General features: G+C 65.0%; 3 protein-coding genes across 3 annotated transcripts in view; 1 reads left to right on the top strand and 2 right to left on the bottom strand.

Annotated features, from left to right (window-relative positions):
- Positions 1–484: 484 nt before the first annotated feature.
- Positions 485–8,132, top strand: ENDOU (endonuclease, poly(U) specific). The gene is made up of 9 exons (XM_050983743.1): positions 485–644; positions 4,221–4,355; positions 4,481–4,516; positions 5,061–5,232; positions 5,304–5,503; positions 6,416–6,529; positions 6,736–6,842; positions 7,188–7,330; positions 7,835–8,132. The coding sequence occupies exons 1-9, from the start codon at positions 587–589 to the stop codon at positions 7,947–7,949; spliced, it is 1,080 nt and encodes a 359-aa protein (XP_050839700.1). The 5' UTR covers positions 485–586; the 3' UTR covers positions 7,950–8,132.
- A 2,818-nt stretch (positions 8,133–10,950) lies between these two features.
- LOC127060765 (collagen alpha-1(X) chain-like) lies at positions 10,951–17,241 on the bottom strand. Its single transcript, XM_050984881.1, has 3 exons — positions 17,135–17,241; positions 14,720–14,989; positions 10,951–11,551 (listed from the first exon to the last, which is right to left on the bottom strand). Exons 1-3 carry the CDS (start codon positions 17,239–17,241, stop codon positions 10,951–10,953), a joined length of 978 nt encoding a protein of 325 aa, XP_050840838.1.
- A 41-nt stretch (positions 17,242–17,282) lies between these two features.
- Positions 17,283–18,176, bottom strand: part of NEUROD4 (neuronal differentiation 4) — a 3,281-nt gene continuing 2,387 nt past the window's right edge. Inside the window, exon 2 of the mRNA XM_050984880.1 lies at positions 17,283–18,170. Coding sequence (XP_050840837.1) covers positions 17,283–18,170 — 888 coding nt within the window. The remainder of the gene's footprint in view (positions 18,171–18,176) is intronic.

The following is an 18,176-nucleotide window of genomic DNA, read 5'->3' as shown; positions in this document are numbered from 1 at the left end:
CCCCCCAGGACCGGGGAGGGTCCCTGGAGCAGCTCTGGGCTCACCCTGGGAGGGGGAGCGGGCAGGGATGACCCCAAACCTCCCCCCGGGGCTGTGCTGCAATTTTGGGCTTTCCTGGAGCACCCGGAGGCTCCAACGAGGCCGATCCGGAGGGGAGGGGGGGGGTCACAACCTCCAGGGCTGAGCTGGGAGAGCTCATTACCCCCAATTAACGCTGCTCCCAGTTCACACCAGTCCCCCGGAGCACGAGCCCCAGCCAGGGACCCGGCTGTGCCCCCGGTGCCCGGTTCTGGGGGGTGGGCAAAGCCCCCCCGGGACCCTCCCCCCGCAGCCTCGGCCGCCCCCGGGGGTTGTGGAGCAAGCCCGGGATTCTGGATTTACCGGCCCTCCTCCCACTGCGGGCAGCCTGTAATTAGCCGTGCTCTTAATGAGTTTTGGGGAAGTTGGGGTGCAGCCCGCCCGTGGAGCCCTCGCTGCCATCACGCCCCTCCCTCCCCGCCGCGGGACCCACAAATAGCCGGGAGCTCCGGGGCGCTCCCGCACTCCCGACCCGTCCCGGCACTCCCGGAGCGCCTCCCGAGGGACCATGGAGCGCTGGCTGCTCCTGCTGGGGGCAGGAATCGCCCTGGGCTGCGCCTCCGGCCGTGAGTAGCCAGCGGGGGCTGCGGGGTCCCGGGGCACGGGCCGGGAGCGCTGCCCTCCCCCGGCAGCTCGGCCAGGCTGGGAGAGCTGGGCTGGCCCCGCCGGGCTCCGCGGGGAAGGGGAGGGCGATTTTCCATGCTGGAAATCCAGCCCGGGCTGGGAGCGGGTTGTCCAATTCCCGGTCTGCAGCCGGGCCCACCCGGCGGGTCCCGGTGTGTCCGAGCCTGCCTCGGTCCTGCGCGGCTCAAGGAGCTCAGAGCTCAGAGCTCCTGCTGGCTCCTCCTTTCCATTTGCCCACGGAAAACCAGCTCCGGGTGGTTTCCAATCCCAATCCCGTGTCCAGCTTCCCGCTGTGGCCACTGGGGCAGCTCAGGTGGCAAACGCAGCCCAGACCGAGCTGTGCCCCACCCGGGGGGGGCTCGGGGGGCTCTGGCTTTAAGGGGGACCTCGGGGGCACCAGGATTTGGCAGCCGGGATCCCGCGGGGATGAGGAGGTGCTGAGTTCTTGCACAAAGCCTGAGCCGGGATCCCCTGGCGCTGAGGACGGGATTTCATCACCCCCGACGCTGCCAGGAGCCGTATCTGATGTCCCAGGAGAGGATGAGTCCCCCTGGGATGAGAGACGAGGAGTTTTGCAAGGCCAGCTCACAGGAGGAGCTCCAAACCTGCCTGGGGCTGGGAGCAGGAGTTTCCCAAACTCCTGAGGGAGTTCTGAGTTCCCAAACCCCTGAGTGAGTTCCCAAATTTCCCATGTGAGTTCCCAAATTTCCTCTGTGAGTTCCCAAATTTCCTCTGTGAGTTCTCAAACTCCTGAGTGAGTTCTGAGTTCACAAATTTCCTTTGTGAGTTCCCAAATTTCCCCTGTGAGTTCCCAGATTTCCCGAGTAAATTCCCAAACCCCCGTGTGAGTCCTGAGCTGCCCCAGAAGGAAAAGCCTTGGTGGTGAAGGTGGCTGGGAAGCTCGGCTGCCTTGTGGTCAGTCCTGGCCACCTGCTGGGCCTGTCTGCTGGCCCTGCACCCGCTCCACTTCTCCTCGTGTGGGCAGTGGGAGATTTTCCCTGACTGTCCCACGGCCAGGGCTCACCGGAGGGTTTGGAGATGGGAGCTGGGGCTTTGGGAAGCTCAGGCTGTCCACAGCTCTGTTCCAGGGTCCTTTGTCCTTCAGATGGTCCCTTCTGGAGCTGGGCTGGGTTTGGATCCGTGTTTTCCCAGAGGAACGAGGTCCTGAGTCAGGCCAGGGGCTCGAGGACGCGGCTCTGGCTGAGCTGACTCATCCCCGAGCCCGAAACCAAACTGGGAGCACTGGGAGAGCTCCGGCACCTCCCCAGGGCTCGGAGATGGAGCAGGGCAGGGAATGACCCCCCCTTCCCTGGGCCACCCTGAGAAAGAGAAATATTTCTGTGCTTTGTGCAGCCGGGGAAAATCTGGGGGCAGGATCAGCCAAAAAACCTCCTCTGGCTGGACCAGCCAAAAACCCCCGGGGTGGCTGAGTGTGATGGGCCGTGTCCTTCTGTCCTTCTGTCCTTCTGTCCTTCTGTCCTTCTGTCCTTCTGTCCCGAGCCACCATCCCTGTGGCATTTCCAGCTCTCCCCGCAGCCCCAAAAAGCTCCAAGAGCTCCAACAGCCCCTCCTGCCCCCACCAGGGACAGCTGAGCACCCTGCAGCGATTTAGGGTCGATTTAGGGATTTAGGGTCGATTTAGGGATTTAGGGTCGATTTAGGGATTTAGGGTCGTGTCCGAGTGAGGAGGAGGAGCCGTTCCCCTGCCCTGACACCGCTCAGGCGTTGGGGATTTGGGACTGGGGATTTGGGATGATGCTGAGCCCGCCCCTCCGAGGGCTGAGTCAGGGTCGGGGCCCTGCTGGGACACGCTCGGGCTGCTGGGACACGCTCGGGCCGCTGTGACACCCCCGGGCCACACGGGACCGGCACCGGGCCGGGCTCGGCGGTGACGGGGCAGCGTGGGCAGGCCCTGCCTTGCACAACCCCGGCAGCGATGGGTGAGCCGGGGGAATTGATCCCAGTGGGGCTGGGGCTGGACTGGTCACACTGGGAGGGACTGGGCAGCACTGGGCACCCCATCCATGGCATGTCCCTGCCCTGGAAGTTCTCCCAGCTCTTCTCAGGGGCTTCGGGAAAACCTGGAGACCCTCCCGGCTAAAATCCGTCTGTTTAAAGGATTTACAGGGGATGGGAATCCAAGAGGGAAAACCAAGGCAAGGACACCCCCGAGCCAAGGACACCCCCAGAGCTGGGATTTGGGGGCCGAGGGAGCCAAGGGATCCCTCAGCACCTGCAGGGCCGGGGTGACATCACCGGGCACAAATAACTGGGGCGAAGTGACAAAGGGGACAAACAGCGAGGGAAGGCGGCGGGAGTTTGGTGCCACCCTCCTGGCCTGGATGTCACTGTCATCGCCTCGCTGCCGCCCTCGCGACCTGGATGTCGCTGTCATCGCCTGGGTGTCCCTGGACAGGATCAGCCGCATCAGGATTTGCCCCGGGGCCACCTTTCACCCGAGTTGGGCAAGCCCGCGGTGCCTCAGATGTCCGGAGATTGCGACGGCTCCGCCAGGGAGGGCAACGCCCGCTGCTCCAGGGCTGCCTTTGCCAGCCGGGCCACCCTGCTGGCACAGCCTGGCATGGGGACACCCTGTGGGACAGGGCCACCCTGCTGGCACGGCCTGGCATGGGGACACCCTGTGGGACAGGGCCACCCTGCTGGCACGGCCTGGCATGGGGACACCCTGTGGGACAGGGCCACCCTGCTGGCACAGCCTGGCATGGGGACATCCTGTGGGACAGGGCCACCCTGCTGGCACAGCCTGGCATGGGGACACCCTGTGGGACAGGGCCACCCTGCTGGGACAGGGACACGCTGCTGGCACAGGGACACTGCTGGCACTGGGACACCGCTGGGACAGGGCCACCCTCGTCCCTCTGAGAGTGTCCCTTGTCCCCTTCAAGGCTGCTATTTTTAGTTTGCTCTGTGTCACCAAGCCGGTGCTCAGCAGCGCGTTTGTTATGAGCAGCTCGGGAGGGAGTTTTCCCAGTTTTCCCAGTTTTCCCAGCACGATGCAAACGAGGCTGGCCTGGAATGCAGCAGCTCCTCCAGGGGGCCCGGGCTCATCCCGGGTGACTCACGGGGAGCAGCTCCGGGGGTCACCAAGGCTCAGGGGCTCATCCCGGGTGACTCACGGGGAGCAGCTCCGGGGGTGACCGGGGCTCAGGGGCTCATCCCGGGTGAATCACGGGGAGCAGCTCCGGGGGTGACCCGGGGCTCAGGGGCTCATCCTGGGTGACACACGGGGAGCAGCTCCGGGGGTGACCCGGGCCTCTGGGGCTCATCCCGGGTGAATCACGGGGAGCAGCTCCGCTCCGGGGCTGTTCCCCGGTGTCACCTTGAGGCTGTGACAAACACGGCCCCACAGGAGCGCCCCTGGTGACAGATCCCGGCTGGCTCCTGGGCTGCCTGGGGCTGGTCCGGCAGGGGACAGAGGGTGACACAGGGATGCTCCAGACTGGGGGTGGCCGCACTCAGCCCCTCCTGAGTGCCACCCCCTGTTTGTGTCCCCACAGATCTGTACACGGCCCCCGACTCGTGCGAGGGACGCTGCGGGGAGCCCTTCAATGAGGAGGACGAGTGTCACTGTCACCCCGGGTGCGAGGCCGAGCGCAACTGCTGCGAGGACCACGGGAGGCACTGCGGGCCCGGTGAGCGCCCGGCCCCGGGGGGGGTTCTGAGCCTCTGCAGGTCCCCAGAGTGTCCCCAGGGTGTCCCCAGGGTGTCCCCAAGGTGTCCCCAACACCCTGAGCTCCTTTTCCTCTCTGCTCCGCAGGTGGGGAAGGCGCCGAGGGCGGAGCTCGAACCCGCGGTGAGTCCGGAGGGACAGAACGGCCGCGGGTGCCTCGGGGTGTCCCCTCCATTCCTCGGGGGGTCCCCCCGTTCCTGGGGGTGTCCCCTCCATTCCTGGGGGTGTCCCCTCCATTCCTCGGGGTGTTCCCCCCGTTCCTTGGGGTGTCCCCTCCATTCCTCGGGGTGTCCATGGATCCCCCTCACCTTTCCATGGATCCCTCACCTCTCCATGGATCCCCTCACCTTTCCATGGATCCCTCACCTTTCCATGGATCCCTCACCTCTCCATGGATCCCCTCACCTTTCCATGGATCCCCTCACCTCTCCATGGATCCCCCTCACCTTTCCACGGATCCCTCACCTCTCCATGGATCCCTCACCTTTCCACGGATCCCTCACCTCTCCATGGATCCCCCTCACCTTTCCACGGATCCCTCACCTCTCCATGGATCCCTCACCTCTCCATGGATCCCCTCACCTTTCCATGGATCCCCTGCCCTTTCCACGGATCCCTGACCCTCCCACGGATCCCAGAGCTGTCCCCAGCCCCGCTGTCCCCACAGAGGGATTCTCCAGCAGCAGCGGTTCCATCTCGGAGCAGGAGCTGCTGCAGCTCTCGGAGCAGCTTTACGGGCTGGACCACAACCGGGCCCGGCCCAGCGACATCGCCCTCAACCCGCAGCACCTGGCGGGCCCCGAGGAGACCGGGGACAAGCGGGACCGGTCCCCACAGCCGTGAGTGGCACCGGGAGGGACGGTGGCCCCGGGCTGGGAGGAGGGAGCTGAACTCCAGCCGTTCTCCCCAGGCTCTACAGGTACGTGAACGAGGAGCTCTTCTCCAAGCCCACCTACGCCAGCTTCATTAAGCTGCTGGATAATTACCAGAGGGCCACGGGCAGGGAGGAGGAGGTGACGGCCGAGGAGCTGCAGGAGCAGCAGCGTTTCCTCGAGGAGGTGATGAACACGGAGCTCATGAGGAAACTCTTCGTGTTCCTGCAGGGAAAAAGTGAGTGTGGGGAACGGGGGACCCCGAGGGGAGGCAATCCCAAGCAGCACACTCCATTCTCAGGGGGCTTCAAAGCCGTTTTTGTTTTAGCATTCTTGCCTTCTGCACGTTCTTACAAACTTCCTAAATTCACACTGTGCTCGTTGGTCACGAGACACAAACAAAGTGCTCGCTGGGGTTACTGCAGGTTTCTCTTATTTATCCTTTGCTTTCCTGGTTTCTATGTCAACGACCTTGGCAGGAAATTCTTTCAGGGGCAAACACGGATTCTCTTTTCAAACTTCTCTCTGGCTCTCAGGAGTCCCTGTAAAACCTCTTCCACAAAGCCCCAGCCAGGTGGGAACAGGGGGAATCTGCCGAGGGAATTCCCGAGGGACAGGTGGGGAAGGGATGGGGAACCCCGCTGGCCCTCAGCTTCCTTTTTGGAGGTTGGCATTGAAGGCACTCGAGAGGATAGCTCACATTCAGACACAGGTGTTTATTGTTTCTAATCCATATTTCACTTTCATTTGCACACCCAGACTCGGGTGTTTATTGTTTATCCACGTTAGGATATTTCACACCCAGACTCGGGTGTTTATTGTTTATCCACGTTAGGATATTTCACACCCAGACTCGGGTGTTTTCCACCCTGTGACAGGACTCACTTCTGATCACCTCCACACCCACAATCCCAGGTTATCCATCAATTTTGGAATTGGCCTCAGGCCAAAGGCAGCGCTCTCCTGGGGGTCAGAGGTGTCAGTGCAGAAAATCTGAATTTCCCAGGGCCCAGCCCAGCCCAGCCCTGCCCCTGCCCCAGCCCAGCCCAGCCCCAGCCCAGCCCCAGCCCCAGCCCAGCCCCAGCCCCATCCCAGCCCAGCCCCAGCCCTGCCCCTGCCCCAGCCCAGCCTCTCCCTCCTTTCCCCGCAGATCGCTACAGCTCCGAGCAGGAGTTCCTGCAGGATCTCAACCAGATGTGGTTCGGCCTCTACTCCCGAGGGGACGGCGAGCGTGATTCCAGCGGCTTCGAGCACGTGTTCTCAGGTACAGCCCTGCCCAGGTGTTCTCAGGTACAGCCTTGCCCCAGGTGTTCTCAGGTACAGCCCTGCCCAGGTGTTCTCAGGTACAGCCCTGTCAGGTGTTCTCAGGTACAGCCCTGCCCAGGTGTTCTCAGGTACAGCCAGCAGGTGTTCTCAGGTACAGCCCTGCCCGGGCCGGGGGCTCATCCCGGCGTCCCCTCTGTGTTTTAGGGGAGGTGAAAAAGGGAAAAGTCTCTGGATTTCACAACTGGATCCGCTTCTACCTCCTGGAGAAGCAGGGGGTGGTCAACTACTTCAGCCACAACTTCAACGGGCCGGTGAGCGCTGGGGGGGCTGCTCGGGGCATCCCCCTGCCCCCTCCCTGTGGGGTGGGAAGGGCCGGACCCCACAGTGCCGGGGCAGGAGGGGATTTGGGGCTGGGGATGGACCCACAGATCGGGGGCGCTGCCCCTGCCCCTCCCTGTGGGGTGGGAAGGGCCGGACCCCACAGTGCCGGGGCAGGAGAGGCTCCCGAGTCTTGCGGGAGAGATTTGGGGCCGGGGGGCTCTGCCAGGACCCCCCAGCGCGGCAGGAGCTGCTCTGGACCCCCCTGGAGGGGCTGGGGGGTTCCTGTTGGGCTGGGCTGGGGGGGTCCCCAGGCTGCTGAGCCCCCTCCCCTGCAGTGGGACACGTACCCCGACGTGCTGGGGCTCCAGTTCAGCTGGGACGGCTTCTACAAGGAGGTGGGCTCGGCCTTCATCGGCTGCAGCCCCGAGTTCGAGTTCGGCCTCTACACCCTCTGCTTCCTCGCGCGGCCCGGCCGGGCGTGAGTGCCGACCCCGTGTCCCTCTGTCTGTCCTGTGTCCCTCTCTCTGTCCTGTGTCCTTCTCTCTGTCCTGTGGCCCTCTGTCTGTCCTGCTCCCTCTGTCTGTCCTGCGTCCTTCTGCCCATCCCGTGTCCTTCTGTCCATCCAATGTCCCTCTGTCCATCCCGAGTCCTTCTGTCCATCCCGAGTCCTTCTGTCCATCCCATGTCCCTCTGTCCATCCCGAGTCCCTCTGTCCATCCCATGTCCCTCTGTCCATCCCGAGTCCTTCTGTCCATCCCAAGTCCTTCTGTCCATCCCATGTCCTTCTGTCCATCCCATGTCCCTCTGTCCATCCCATGTCCTTCTGTCCATCCCGTGTCCTCCTGTCCAGCACCCTGTAGATGGGGTTGTGGGTTGGAGCACCGTGGGTGTGGGGACACCGAGAGCCCCCCGGAGCCCCCCCGTGGGGCACAGACCCGCGGGGGGCGGCGGCGGGCGGTGACAGGCGGCGGTGTCCCCGCAGATGCCACCTGAGCCTGGGCGGGCACCGCCTCAGCGTGCAGACCTACCCCTGGACCAAGGCCACCTACGGCGGCGGCAGGAGGTTCATCGCCACCGCCTACGTGATGTCCCCCTGAGGGTGGTGTCACCCCGAGGGCGGTGTCACCCCTGAGGGTGATGTCCCCCTGAGGGTAGTGTCCCCCTGAGGGTGATGTCATCCCTGAGGGCGGTGTCACCCTGAGGGTGGGGTCCCCCTGAGGGGGGCTCGGCTGGGGGGTCCCGGGGCCGCCCCGCGCTGCTCGGGGCCGCGGGACGGGAGCGGCGGCACCGAGGGCCCGGCCCGGGAGGGGCCCGGGAGGGGCGGGCCCTCGGTGCCTGGGGCCGAACCCCGCGGGGAGGGGACGGGGGGACACCCCCAGACCCCGCCGCGTGTGGCGGGCCCGGGCTCGGCAGAAGAGCGGCGGCGAGGGAAGGATTTGGCACGGAAAGGAGGATCCTGAGCGGAATAAACACTGCCCTGGCTGGAGGAGCGCTGGGTTCGGGGTGTCCCTGCAGCAGCCCCCCTTTATCCCCCCGCGCCCCATTTCTCCCTCCATTTGTCCCCCCACCCCCTCCCTGAGCCCCCCCGAGGCTTTTCCCCCCCCCCGACACCGCCGGTCCCGGGGGCTCTGTCCCCTGGAGCCCCTCCCCGGGAATTCGGCTCTGCCCCGGGTGCCCCCCACCCCCGCCCAGCTGAGCTCTCCCCAGGGCCGCGGCTCCCCAGAGCCCCCAAACCCCCCGAGCTGGGGCTGCTCGGGGCTGCAGCTGCTCCAGCACCGCCCCGGGGGCTCCGAGCAGATCCCGGGGGGCAGCGGGACCCCCGGGCCGGCACCCCCCGGACCCCCGGGCCGGCACCCCTCGGGCCGGCAACCCCCGGAACCCCCGGGCCGGCACGCCCAGGACCCCCCGCCCTTCCCCGGGCCCCCCGCCGGCCCCGAGGCACCGGGACCCCCCAGCACCCCCCGCTCCGCCCCTTCTCTCGCTCACCCCCGGATTTGGGGGGTCCCAATTGGGGAGGGGGGGTGACAGCCACCAGCCCCGCGCTGTCCCCGTCCCCTCCTGCCGCAGCCCGGGCTGGCGGGGCCGCAGCCGGGGGGTCCCAGGGCTGACAGATGGTCCCGGGCAGGGCTGGCGGGCCCCGCGCCATCTGCCGGGGGTCGCGGGTGACCCCAGACCCCGCGCGGGGAGGGGACATGCCGCAGCTTGATTTATAGAAATGCGCTGGGAAATCGGGGAGGGGGCGGCTTCGGGGGGAGCCGGGGGTGTCCCCGCAGCCGGGGGCACACGGGGGTGACACTGGGAGCCCTCGGAGGGGCCCAGCCCTGGTGACACGAGGGTGACACGGGGGGACACGGAGCAGTTTGAGGGGTCCAGCCGGGGTGACACCGGGTGACACCGGGGGTCACGGGGGGACACGGAGCAGTTTGAGGGGTCCAGCCGGGGTGACACCGGGGGACACCGGGGGACACGGGGGGTGACACGGAGCAGTTTGAGGGGTCCAGCCGGGGTGACACCGGGGGACACGGGGGGTGACACAGAGCTCTCGGCGGGGCCGGGGTGGCCCGGGCCGGCTGGGGGGCACCAGGCAGGGCAGAGCTGCGGGACGGGGCCGCTCCAGGTGCCCCCAGCCCGGCCGGGAGCGGTGCCAGCTGCTCCTCGCTGCCACCCCTGCCCTGCCCACCCCTGCCCTGCCCTGCCCTGCCCTGCCCGGCTCTGCCCTCCCGGGTGCCAAACGAACCCGCTGCCCCCGGGCTGGCACAAACCCCGGCCCCGCGTCCGCCGGCGCTGGGAAAGGGCAGGAAATAATACAGAAATATGAAATATACAATAATTATATTGAACTATATAATATATTAAAATATATAAAAACATAAAAATAAATTATATATTAAAATATAAAATATTTATAATAATATATTGAAATAATAAATATATATTTGTACGTTATAATATAGGATATTCTGTGCTACAAACAATTTTATCTCTTCACTTACACATATTACACTCGATGGTGCATTTATATATTTTATATGGGTTTCTACGTAAATTAGATCCCATAGAATAACTTTTGTTCGGATATTTATGTAGTATTATCTATAATTTATATTATTTATTAATTATATTATTATTATTAATAGATTATATTGTGGGATTATAATGGTAAATTATAAACATTATACCACAATTAATAAATTATTGATACATTATATTATTTATATATAAATATGTATATTATCTATATATCAGTATATTAAAACTATACACATAAGTATATTTATATATATATATGGATATTAAATATATATGTGTATATTTTTATATAGGTGTATTAAAACATATATATATAATTATAATAATGTGTATATATATACATAGGTATATTTTATATATAGGTGAAAACAAACGTATATAATATATATATTAAAAAGTATATTAAAAATATATTTACACATATATAAAAAGTGTGTATATATATATATATATAATATATAAAGTACATTAAAACGTACATATGTAACATCTTTTATCCATGAGAACGGCGCTCCGGGAGCGGCGCATTCCCGGCCCTGCTGCCCGGGAAGTTCGGAGCCGCCTGGGGAAAGGAGCCAGAGCCGAGAGCGGACAGGGCAGAGGGGAGGGGGCTCTGCCCGGGGCCATCTGCCGCCAGCGCGGGGCCCCCGGGACCCCCCGGCCCCGTGGGGACCCCCCCAGCCCCGTGGGGGCTCCCCCGGCCCCGTGGGGACCCCCCCCCAGCCCCGTGGGGGCTCCCCGGCCCCACCTGGGGTCCCCCCGGCCCCACCTGGGCCAGCCCCGCTCCCACCCGGGGGTGTCGGGGGGTCCCCTGCGCTCCCCCCAGAGCGAAAAACCACTGGGACCATCCCAAAATCACTGGGCCATCCCAAAAAACCGCTGGGACCATCCCAAAACACCTCTGGGACCATCCCAAAACCACTGGGGCCATCCCAAACCCCCACCGGGGCCATCCCCACCGCGCATCCTCTGAGGGGCGCCCCAGGTGGGGACACGGGGGGACAGCGGGGTGGGCACTGCACTCACCCTGTCCCTGGCACAGTGGGGGCACAGCCGGGTCCCTGGAACTCACCACGGTGAATCCGGGGATGCCCAGGGGGTGCCAGGGATGCCAAAGGGGTCCTGGGGATGCCCAAGGGGTCCCGGGGATGCCGAGGGGGTGCCGGGGATGCCCTGGGGGTCCCGGGGATGCCCTGGAGGTGCCGGGGATGCCCTGGGGGTCCCGGGGATGCCCAAGGGGTCCCGGAGATGCCCTGGGGGTGCCGGGGATGCCGAGGGGTCCCGGAGATGCCGGGGGTGCCAGGGATGCCCAGGGGGTCCCGGGATGCCAGGGGTCCAGGATGCCGAGGGGGTGCGGGGATGCCCAGGGGGTCCGGGATGCCATGGAGGTGCGGGGATGCCCTGGGGGTCCGGGGATGCCGAGGGGGGCAGGGGATGCCTGGGTGCCGGGGATGCCGAGGGGTCCGGAGATGCCCGGGGGTGCCAGGGATGCCCAGGGGGTCCCGGGGGTGCCGGCACCGCTGCCCGCAGCCGGCCCTCACCGCTGGGCACCCACGGAGGGGTCGCGTCCGTTGCCCCCGCGCTGCCGCTCGTGGCCGGGAGCCCCCCGTGCCCCCGGGGCACCCCGGTGTCGCCGCCCGCGGGGACGCCGAGCGCTCGGAGCAGCCAACTGCTAATCCAATCCATCAGAGGGGTAATGAGCTATGAAAGTGCGGATTCAATTAAGGGGGATTGCGGCGGGAGGCAGCGGCCGGCGGCAGACGGCGGCAGGAGCCCGGGTCCCCTCTGAAAGGCTCCATCTGTGCCGCCGGGGCCCCTTTGTGCTCCCTGAAAGCGACACAGAAGCCGCCGCGTCCCCGCCGGGCCAGGGCTTGGTGATTCCCCGGGGGAAACTGAGGCACGGCCGAGGAGCTGGCGGAGGGTTTGGGGGGGTGGCGGAGCCGGGGCTCGGTGCCGGTTTGAGTTCAGGGATTGGGGCTGATTTACGGGGTTTGTGCGGGGATTTCGCGGGAATCCTCGAAGCCGGGGGTGCTCGAACCCAGGAGAGGGCTGGGAGGGATTTAAAGCCCAGCCAGAGCCACCCTGCAGGGTCACAGGGTCACCTCCCCCTGTCCCTGCGTGCTCCGAGCCCCCTTCGGACCCTGCCAGGGACCCTCAGCTCCTCCGGGCACCCCTTGCCAGGCCCTGCCCACCCCCACCGGGAGGAATTTCCCTCAGCCTCCCCCCACATCCCCTCTCTGCCGTGTGAACTCCCCCCGACTCATTTGGGCTGGAAACACCCCCGAGGCCCCCCCCACCTCCCCCCACCACAACTTGGGAGGGATTGGCCCGGGGACGAGTTTAAAGATGGGATTATTGCTGTACAAATTCTGATTAAACCGTCCCCAAACCCTCGTGCAGCCCCGCTAAGCCGAGCTCTAATCTCGCCCGAGCAGAGACTTCGTCAACAACTCCAAATCTCTGCGCTGTTGGTTTATCTGCGAGGATTAAGCCGGGAGCTCCCTGGACTTGTATTAGAGCAGGAAAACCGCCCCGAGCCCCCGGAGTTTGCCTTGGCAGCCGCCAGGCCCAGCCCCAGCCTGGGACGGGGCTGGACCGGATCCCCGGGGCCTCCCAGAGCCGGGAGGGATCTCCCGGGATCTCCCGGGAAGGGGAGAACAGCCCCGGTGCCAGCCCTGCCCTGCCGGGGCTGGGGACAGCTCTGGTGCCAGCCCCGGTGCCAGCCCTGCCTTGCTGGGGATGGGGACAGCTCTGGTGCCAGCCCCGGTGCCAGCCCTGCCCTGCTGGGGTTGGGGACAGCTCTGGTGCCAGCCCTCGGTGGCACCGCAGGGCACAAGTCCTGCCCTGGGTGGGGACCGTGGGATGCAGGGGATGGAGGGACAGATGGACGGACAGAGGGATGGACGGACAGAGGGATGGATGGATGGATGGATGGATGGATGGATGGATGGATGGATGGATGGATGGATGGATGGATGGATGGATGGATGGATGGATGGATGGATGGATGGATGGATGGATGGATGGACAGGATGGATGGATGGACGGACAGACAGACCGATGATGCCACAGGAATGGCCCACCCCACACAGGAGCCTCCCAGCCTCATCCAGGACCCCCTGAGCTGAGGGGGAGCAGGAACCTCCCCTGAGCCCCCCGGGTGACGGTGACGGGGTTCGCTCCCGGGGCTCCCGACCCCATGGAACCCCCGGGTCCCCAGGGTGCCACCACCTCCATCCTGCGGGACCCCCGCGGCCCCTCCGCCCCTCCGATCCGCAGGAAAAGAGGGAAAGTTCCTTTGCCAAAGCCGCCGTGCCCACGGGGAAAAGGCGATTAGGAGGAGAGCCCCGAGCGCGATCTGCGGCTTAGCGGGAAAATCCGCGCGGGTTCCCGAGCCGGGCACGTCAGGAGCTCCCGGCCGTTATCAGATTACAGACAAATATCAGAATTACAGCCCGAAAGCCGGGCTTTAGCGGGGCTTAGCAATTATCCAGCCCCGGGCAGCCCCACCCTGCCCGGGAAACCAGGGCGAGCCCCAGCCGAGACCCCCGGGGCTGGGGGCGGCTCCCAAATGGGGGAGGGGCACAGGGAGTCCCCTCTGGGGTCAGAGTGTGCCCTCCGTGGGTCAGTGTCCCCTCCATGGGTCAGAGTGTCCCTCCATGGGTCAGTGTCCCCTCTGTGGGTCAGAGTGTCCCCTCCGTGGGTCAGTGTCCCCTCTGTGGGTCAGAGTGTCCCCTCCGTGGGTCAGTGTCCCCTCCGTGGGTCAGTGTCCCCTCCGTGGGTCAGTGTCCTCTCCATGGGTCAGAGTGTCCCCTCCGTGGGTCAATGTCCCCTCCATGGATCAGAGTGTCCCCTCCGTGGGACAGGTCGGACCCCCCCCAATGCCCCTCCCAAGAATTCCCCAGGTGGGATGGGAGGGGAAGCTGCCCCCTGGCCTCACCTCCCCCATCTCCCCCCACTTGTGGGACCCCTGGGGGGGCTGCGGGGTGTCCAAAGACCCCCAGAGAGGACGGGGGACCCTCCCCACGGCCCCCGGGCAGGGCGCAGTGAGCGCGCCCCTCCTCAGCAGTGCCACCCCCGCCCCGGTGTCCTGCGGGGACACGGGGGGCGCCCCCACCCCCGGGTGCTCCGTGCCCCCTCCCGGCACGAGCGAGCCGGGGCCAGCTGTGCCCTCGCAGCGCGGGCCTGGCACGGCTCCTGCCCTGCTGGCACGGGCCGGGGCTGCTGGAAGGGCGCACACGTGCCCGGGGGGGCTGGCACCGAGCGGGGCTTGGCCACCGGCCAGCGGGAGAGGGGCCGGGGGGGCCGGGGGCACAGCTGGACCCTCGGCCCGGCGGCGGCGGCCGCTGTCCTCAGCCCAGGGCATCGCTGGGGGGGCCCGATGGCACCGGGGGGTGCGAGGGGGGCGTGGGGGTGCCCGGCACGGAGCTGTGGGTGCGTGGGGGGGCTCGCAGGGGTGTCACATCCCGGGGTTTGTGTCACATTCTGGGGTTTGTGTCCCAGCCCGGGGTTTGTGTCACATCCCGGGGTTTTTGTCCCAGCCCGGGGTTTGTGTCCCAGCCCGGGCTTTGTGTCACATCCCGGGGTTCGTGTCACATTCTGGGGTTTGTGTCCCAGCCCGGGGTTTTTTTGTCACATCCTGGGGGTTGTGTCCCAGCCCCTGTTCGTGTCCCTCCGTGCACACGCGGCCGGGTGACATTTTGGTCCCCTCCACCTCCCCCAGAGCGGGGCAGGCCGAGCCCCCTCCCAGGTAAGCCCAGTCCAGGTAGGTCCATCCCAGGCACTTCCACCCCACATCCCCATCCCTGTCCCCAAATCCCTTTTCCTGGGGACACACGAGGTCTCCCCCTCGCCCCCCGCCCGTTCCCGGCCCCGCAGGGCCCCCCCGGCCCGGCTGCAGCTGCGGGGGCCCCCGGAGAGCCCCCCGCCCTCAGCCCGAGCCGGGCGCAGCTTGCGGGGCCGAGCGGCGGCGGCTCCCCCGGGCTCCGGCACAGCCGGCGCGGGGCCGGGGGACGGCGGGGCGGGGACAGCGGGGTCCCCGCGCGAGGGGACGCGGGGGGGACGCGGCCCCACCGCCGCCAGACGCTGCCGAGGGCTCGGGGCGCAGCTGGGGAGGGCCGGAGGGAGCCGGGGGTGCCGCCAGGGAGGGCCCGGGGTGAAGTCAGGACGGCCGCGTCCCCCCCGCGAGGCACTGGGGACAAATCTCAGCTCACCAAATGTCCCTGTGCCCCCCGGGCTGTCCTGCACCCCTGTTCCCGGGACCCCAAACCAGTCCTGGGACCCCCAGGGCTCTGCTCTGCCCCATTCCTGGGACCCCAAATCCCCTGGGTACCCCCAGGACTGCTCTGCCCCATTCCTGGGACCCCAAACCCCCCCAGTACCCCCAGGGCTCTGCTCTGCCCCATTCCTGGGACCCCAAATCCCCCCAGTCCCACAGAGCCCCACTCCAAGGTCAGGGATCCCGGCTGGACCCCAGCACAGGGGGCTCGGATCCTCTGGCAGCCCCCCACCCTCACCCCAGCCCCCCAAAAAGGAGACAACAGCCCCGGGGCGAAGCTGCTTGAACCAAGACCACGACTTTATTTGAGCTAAAAACCCCAAATCTGCTCTCTTTACAAAAGGATAAATCATTTTCAGTACAAAAGGGACCAAGCCCCAGGAGCCGGGGCTGGGCAGGGACCCCAAACCATCTCCAAATTCCCAACTTTGTACAAATCCAGGGAGATTTGGCCAGCCGGGCTGGCGAGGCCAGCGGGACATCAAAAATAGTGGCTGGATTTTCCTTGAAAAACAAAATAAAATCGTTGCATAGCATTGAGAAGTTATTGCTCATCTGGAAACGCACAGAGGAGTTGGGAGCTGCTGGCAGGATCCCAAACCCACGGAGCGGCCGTCAGAGACGGAGTTTGGGGTTAAATGTGGGAATTTGGGGTTTGTCACCAGAGAAGGAATCAGGCGGGGAGGGAAATAAATTAAATAAATAACGGCTAATAAATAACCCTGGAGCGCCAGCACGGCCAAACCCACAAGGTCTCCAGGCAGGGAATTCCCACCACGAGCCTGGGAGGCAGAGGGGGAACCTCGGGCACACCCCAGATTGCCGTGGAAAACGGGAGGAAATAAATTAGGACTCCTCACACACAGGAATGAATAAATAAAGCGGGAATGGAGAGGTTTGTGTTGGTGCTCAGGACTCGGAGCAGGGCAGGGGACGCTGAGAACCCAGAGGAGACAAAGGGAGAGGGGGGTCGGGGGCTCCTGCTCCAGTTGGGACTCTGGGAGGGATCAGCAGGATCCCAATGAAATTGGGGTTCTGGGAGGGATCAGTGGGATCCCAATGAAATTGGGATTCTGGGAGGGATCGGTGGGATCCCAATGAAATTGGGATTCTGGGAGGGATCGTTGGGATCCCATCCAGATCAATGGGATTCCATCCAGACCAGCAGGATCCCAATGAAATTGGGGTTCTGGGAGGGATCGGTGGGATCCCACCTGAGGTTCCCAGGTCTGTTGAGGGGCACAGGGGGTGAGGCTGGGGAGGGGAGCAGGGGAGGGATGGGCACAGGGCCTGGCTGTGACCCCGGGTAAGGGACCGGGATGTGCATGGATGATGGGCCACCATCGCAGGGCAATGGACCACTGTCCCTGGACACCATCTGTCCATCCTGGACATTGTCCCCCCGTCCCTGGACACTGTCCCCCTTCCCTGGACACTGTCCCCCTTCCCTGGACACTGTCCCCCTTCCCTGGACATTGTCCCCCCATCCCTGGACACTGTCCCCCCATCCCTGGACACTGTCCCCCTTCCCTGGACACTGTCCCCCATCCCTGGACACTGTCCCCCCGTCCCTGGACACTGTCCCCCATCCCTGGACACTGTCCCCCCGTCCCTGGACACTGTCCCCCGTCCCTGGACACTGTCCCCCCGTCCCTGGACACTGTCCCCCCTCCATGATGGCAGAAGGAAGAGGTTCTCCCTGGGGTTGGAATTTCCGTGCTGGTTTCCCAAGTGTCCGGCTCGTTCCCACCCGGCCCCTGCTGGACTGGGCAACCCGTGACCCCACGTGGGGAAGGGACAGTGGCCACCCCAGGGGGCAGGAGGGGCGGTGTCCCCACACCAGGGGGACAGGGAGAGGATGGACAGTCCAAGGGCTGGACCTGGTGTCGGGATGGACGTCCTGGAGGTGGAAACACCTTCGGGATTTCCCGAACATCTCTGGGGGACGCAGCAGTGCCCGCCCAGAGTCCAGACCGGCTCTCGTGGCTCCTGGGGACAGCTGGCACAGCAGCGGTGCCACCGGCCGCCTCGGGGCCACGTCCTGCAGAGACGCTCGGGGTCCCTGTCCCAGCAGGGTCCATCCTGGGGACACGTCCCCTCCCCAAAGCCGCCTCCGGCCCCGCTACTCGTTGAAGATGGCGCCGAGCTGGGGCCCGGCCGCGTGGGGCGGGAAGGACTCGAAGGCGACGTCCAGCGGGATCTCGTAGCGGGGCACGGAGCCCTGGAAGTGCGAGCCGTGCCCGTGGGCCAGGCTGACCGAGGGGTAGTGGGCCACGAAGGGGAAGGGCTTCTCCAGCTCGGGGGAGCCGTCCTGCTTCAGGGAGAAGTTCCCGCTGATGCTCAGGGGCGGCGTCAGGGGCCCCTCGTAGGGGGGCGTGGAGCAGTCCGAGGGGTGGCTCCCGAAGGAAGCCTCCACCAGGCCCTTGAAGGCCGGCGGCTTCAGGTGCAGCAGGTGGGACTCCATGGAGCCGTAGGGGGGGCTGGGCAGCCCCTGGTAGCCGAAGGAGTGGCCGGCCAGGGCCGGCTCGCAGGGCTTCTCCTCGTGCTTCTCCAGGAAGAGCGGCTGCGGGCCCAGCTGCAGGCAGCCGGCCACCAGGTTGCTGGTGGGCTGCGAGAGCCCCTTGCACAGCATCTCCACGAAGCTCTTCCCCTCGGGCGTCTGCCCGCTCTCCAGCACCTCGGACAGGGCCCAGATGTAGTTCCTGGCCAGCCGCAGCGTCTCGATCTTGGAGAGCTTCTGCGTCTTGGAGTAGCAGGGCATGACCCTGCGCAGGTTGTCCAGGGCGTCGTTCAGGCCGTGCATCCGCGTGCGCTCCCGGGCGTTGGCCTTGACCCGCCGCGCCCGGAACCGCTCCAGCCTGGCCTTGGTCATCTTCTTCTTCTTCGGGCCCCTCCTCTTGGGCTTCTCGCCGTCCTCCTCCTCCTCCTCCTCCTCCTCCTCGGCGCTGTCGCGCTCCTCGGCCAGGGCGGGCAGCAGCGCGAAGGGAGCGCTCCTGGGGTCCCCCGGCTCCTTCAG

Source organism: Serinus canaria, chromosome 25 (genome assembly GCF_022539315.1).
Source record: "Serinus canaria isolate serCan28SL12 chromosome 25, serCan2020, whole genome shotgun sequence".
NCBI lineage: Eukaryota > Metazoa > Chordata > Aves > Passeriformes > Fringillidae > Serinus > Serinus canaria.
The sequence above is the reverse complement of the archived record's forward strand: the minus strand, read 5'-3'. Positions and strand labels throughout refer to the sequence as shown.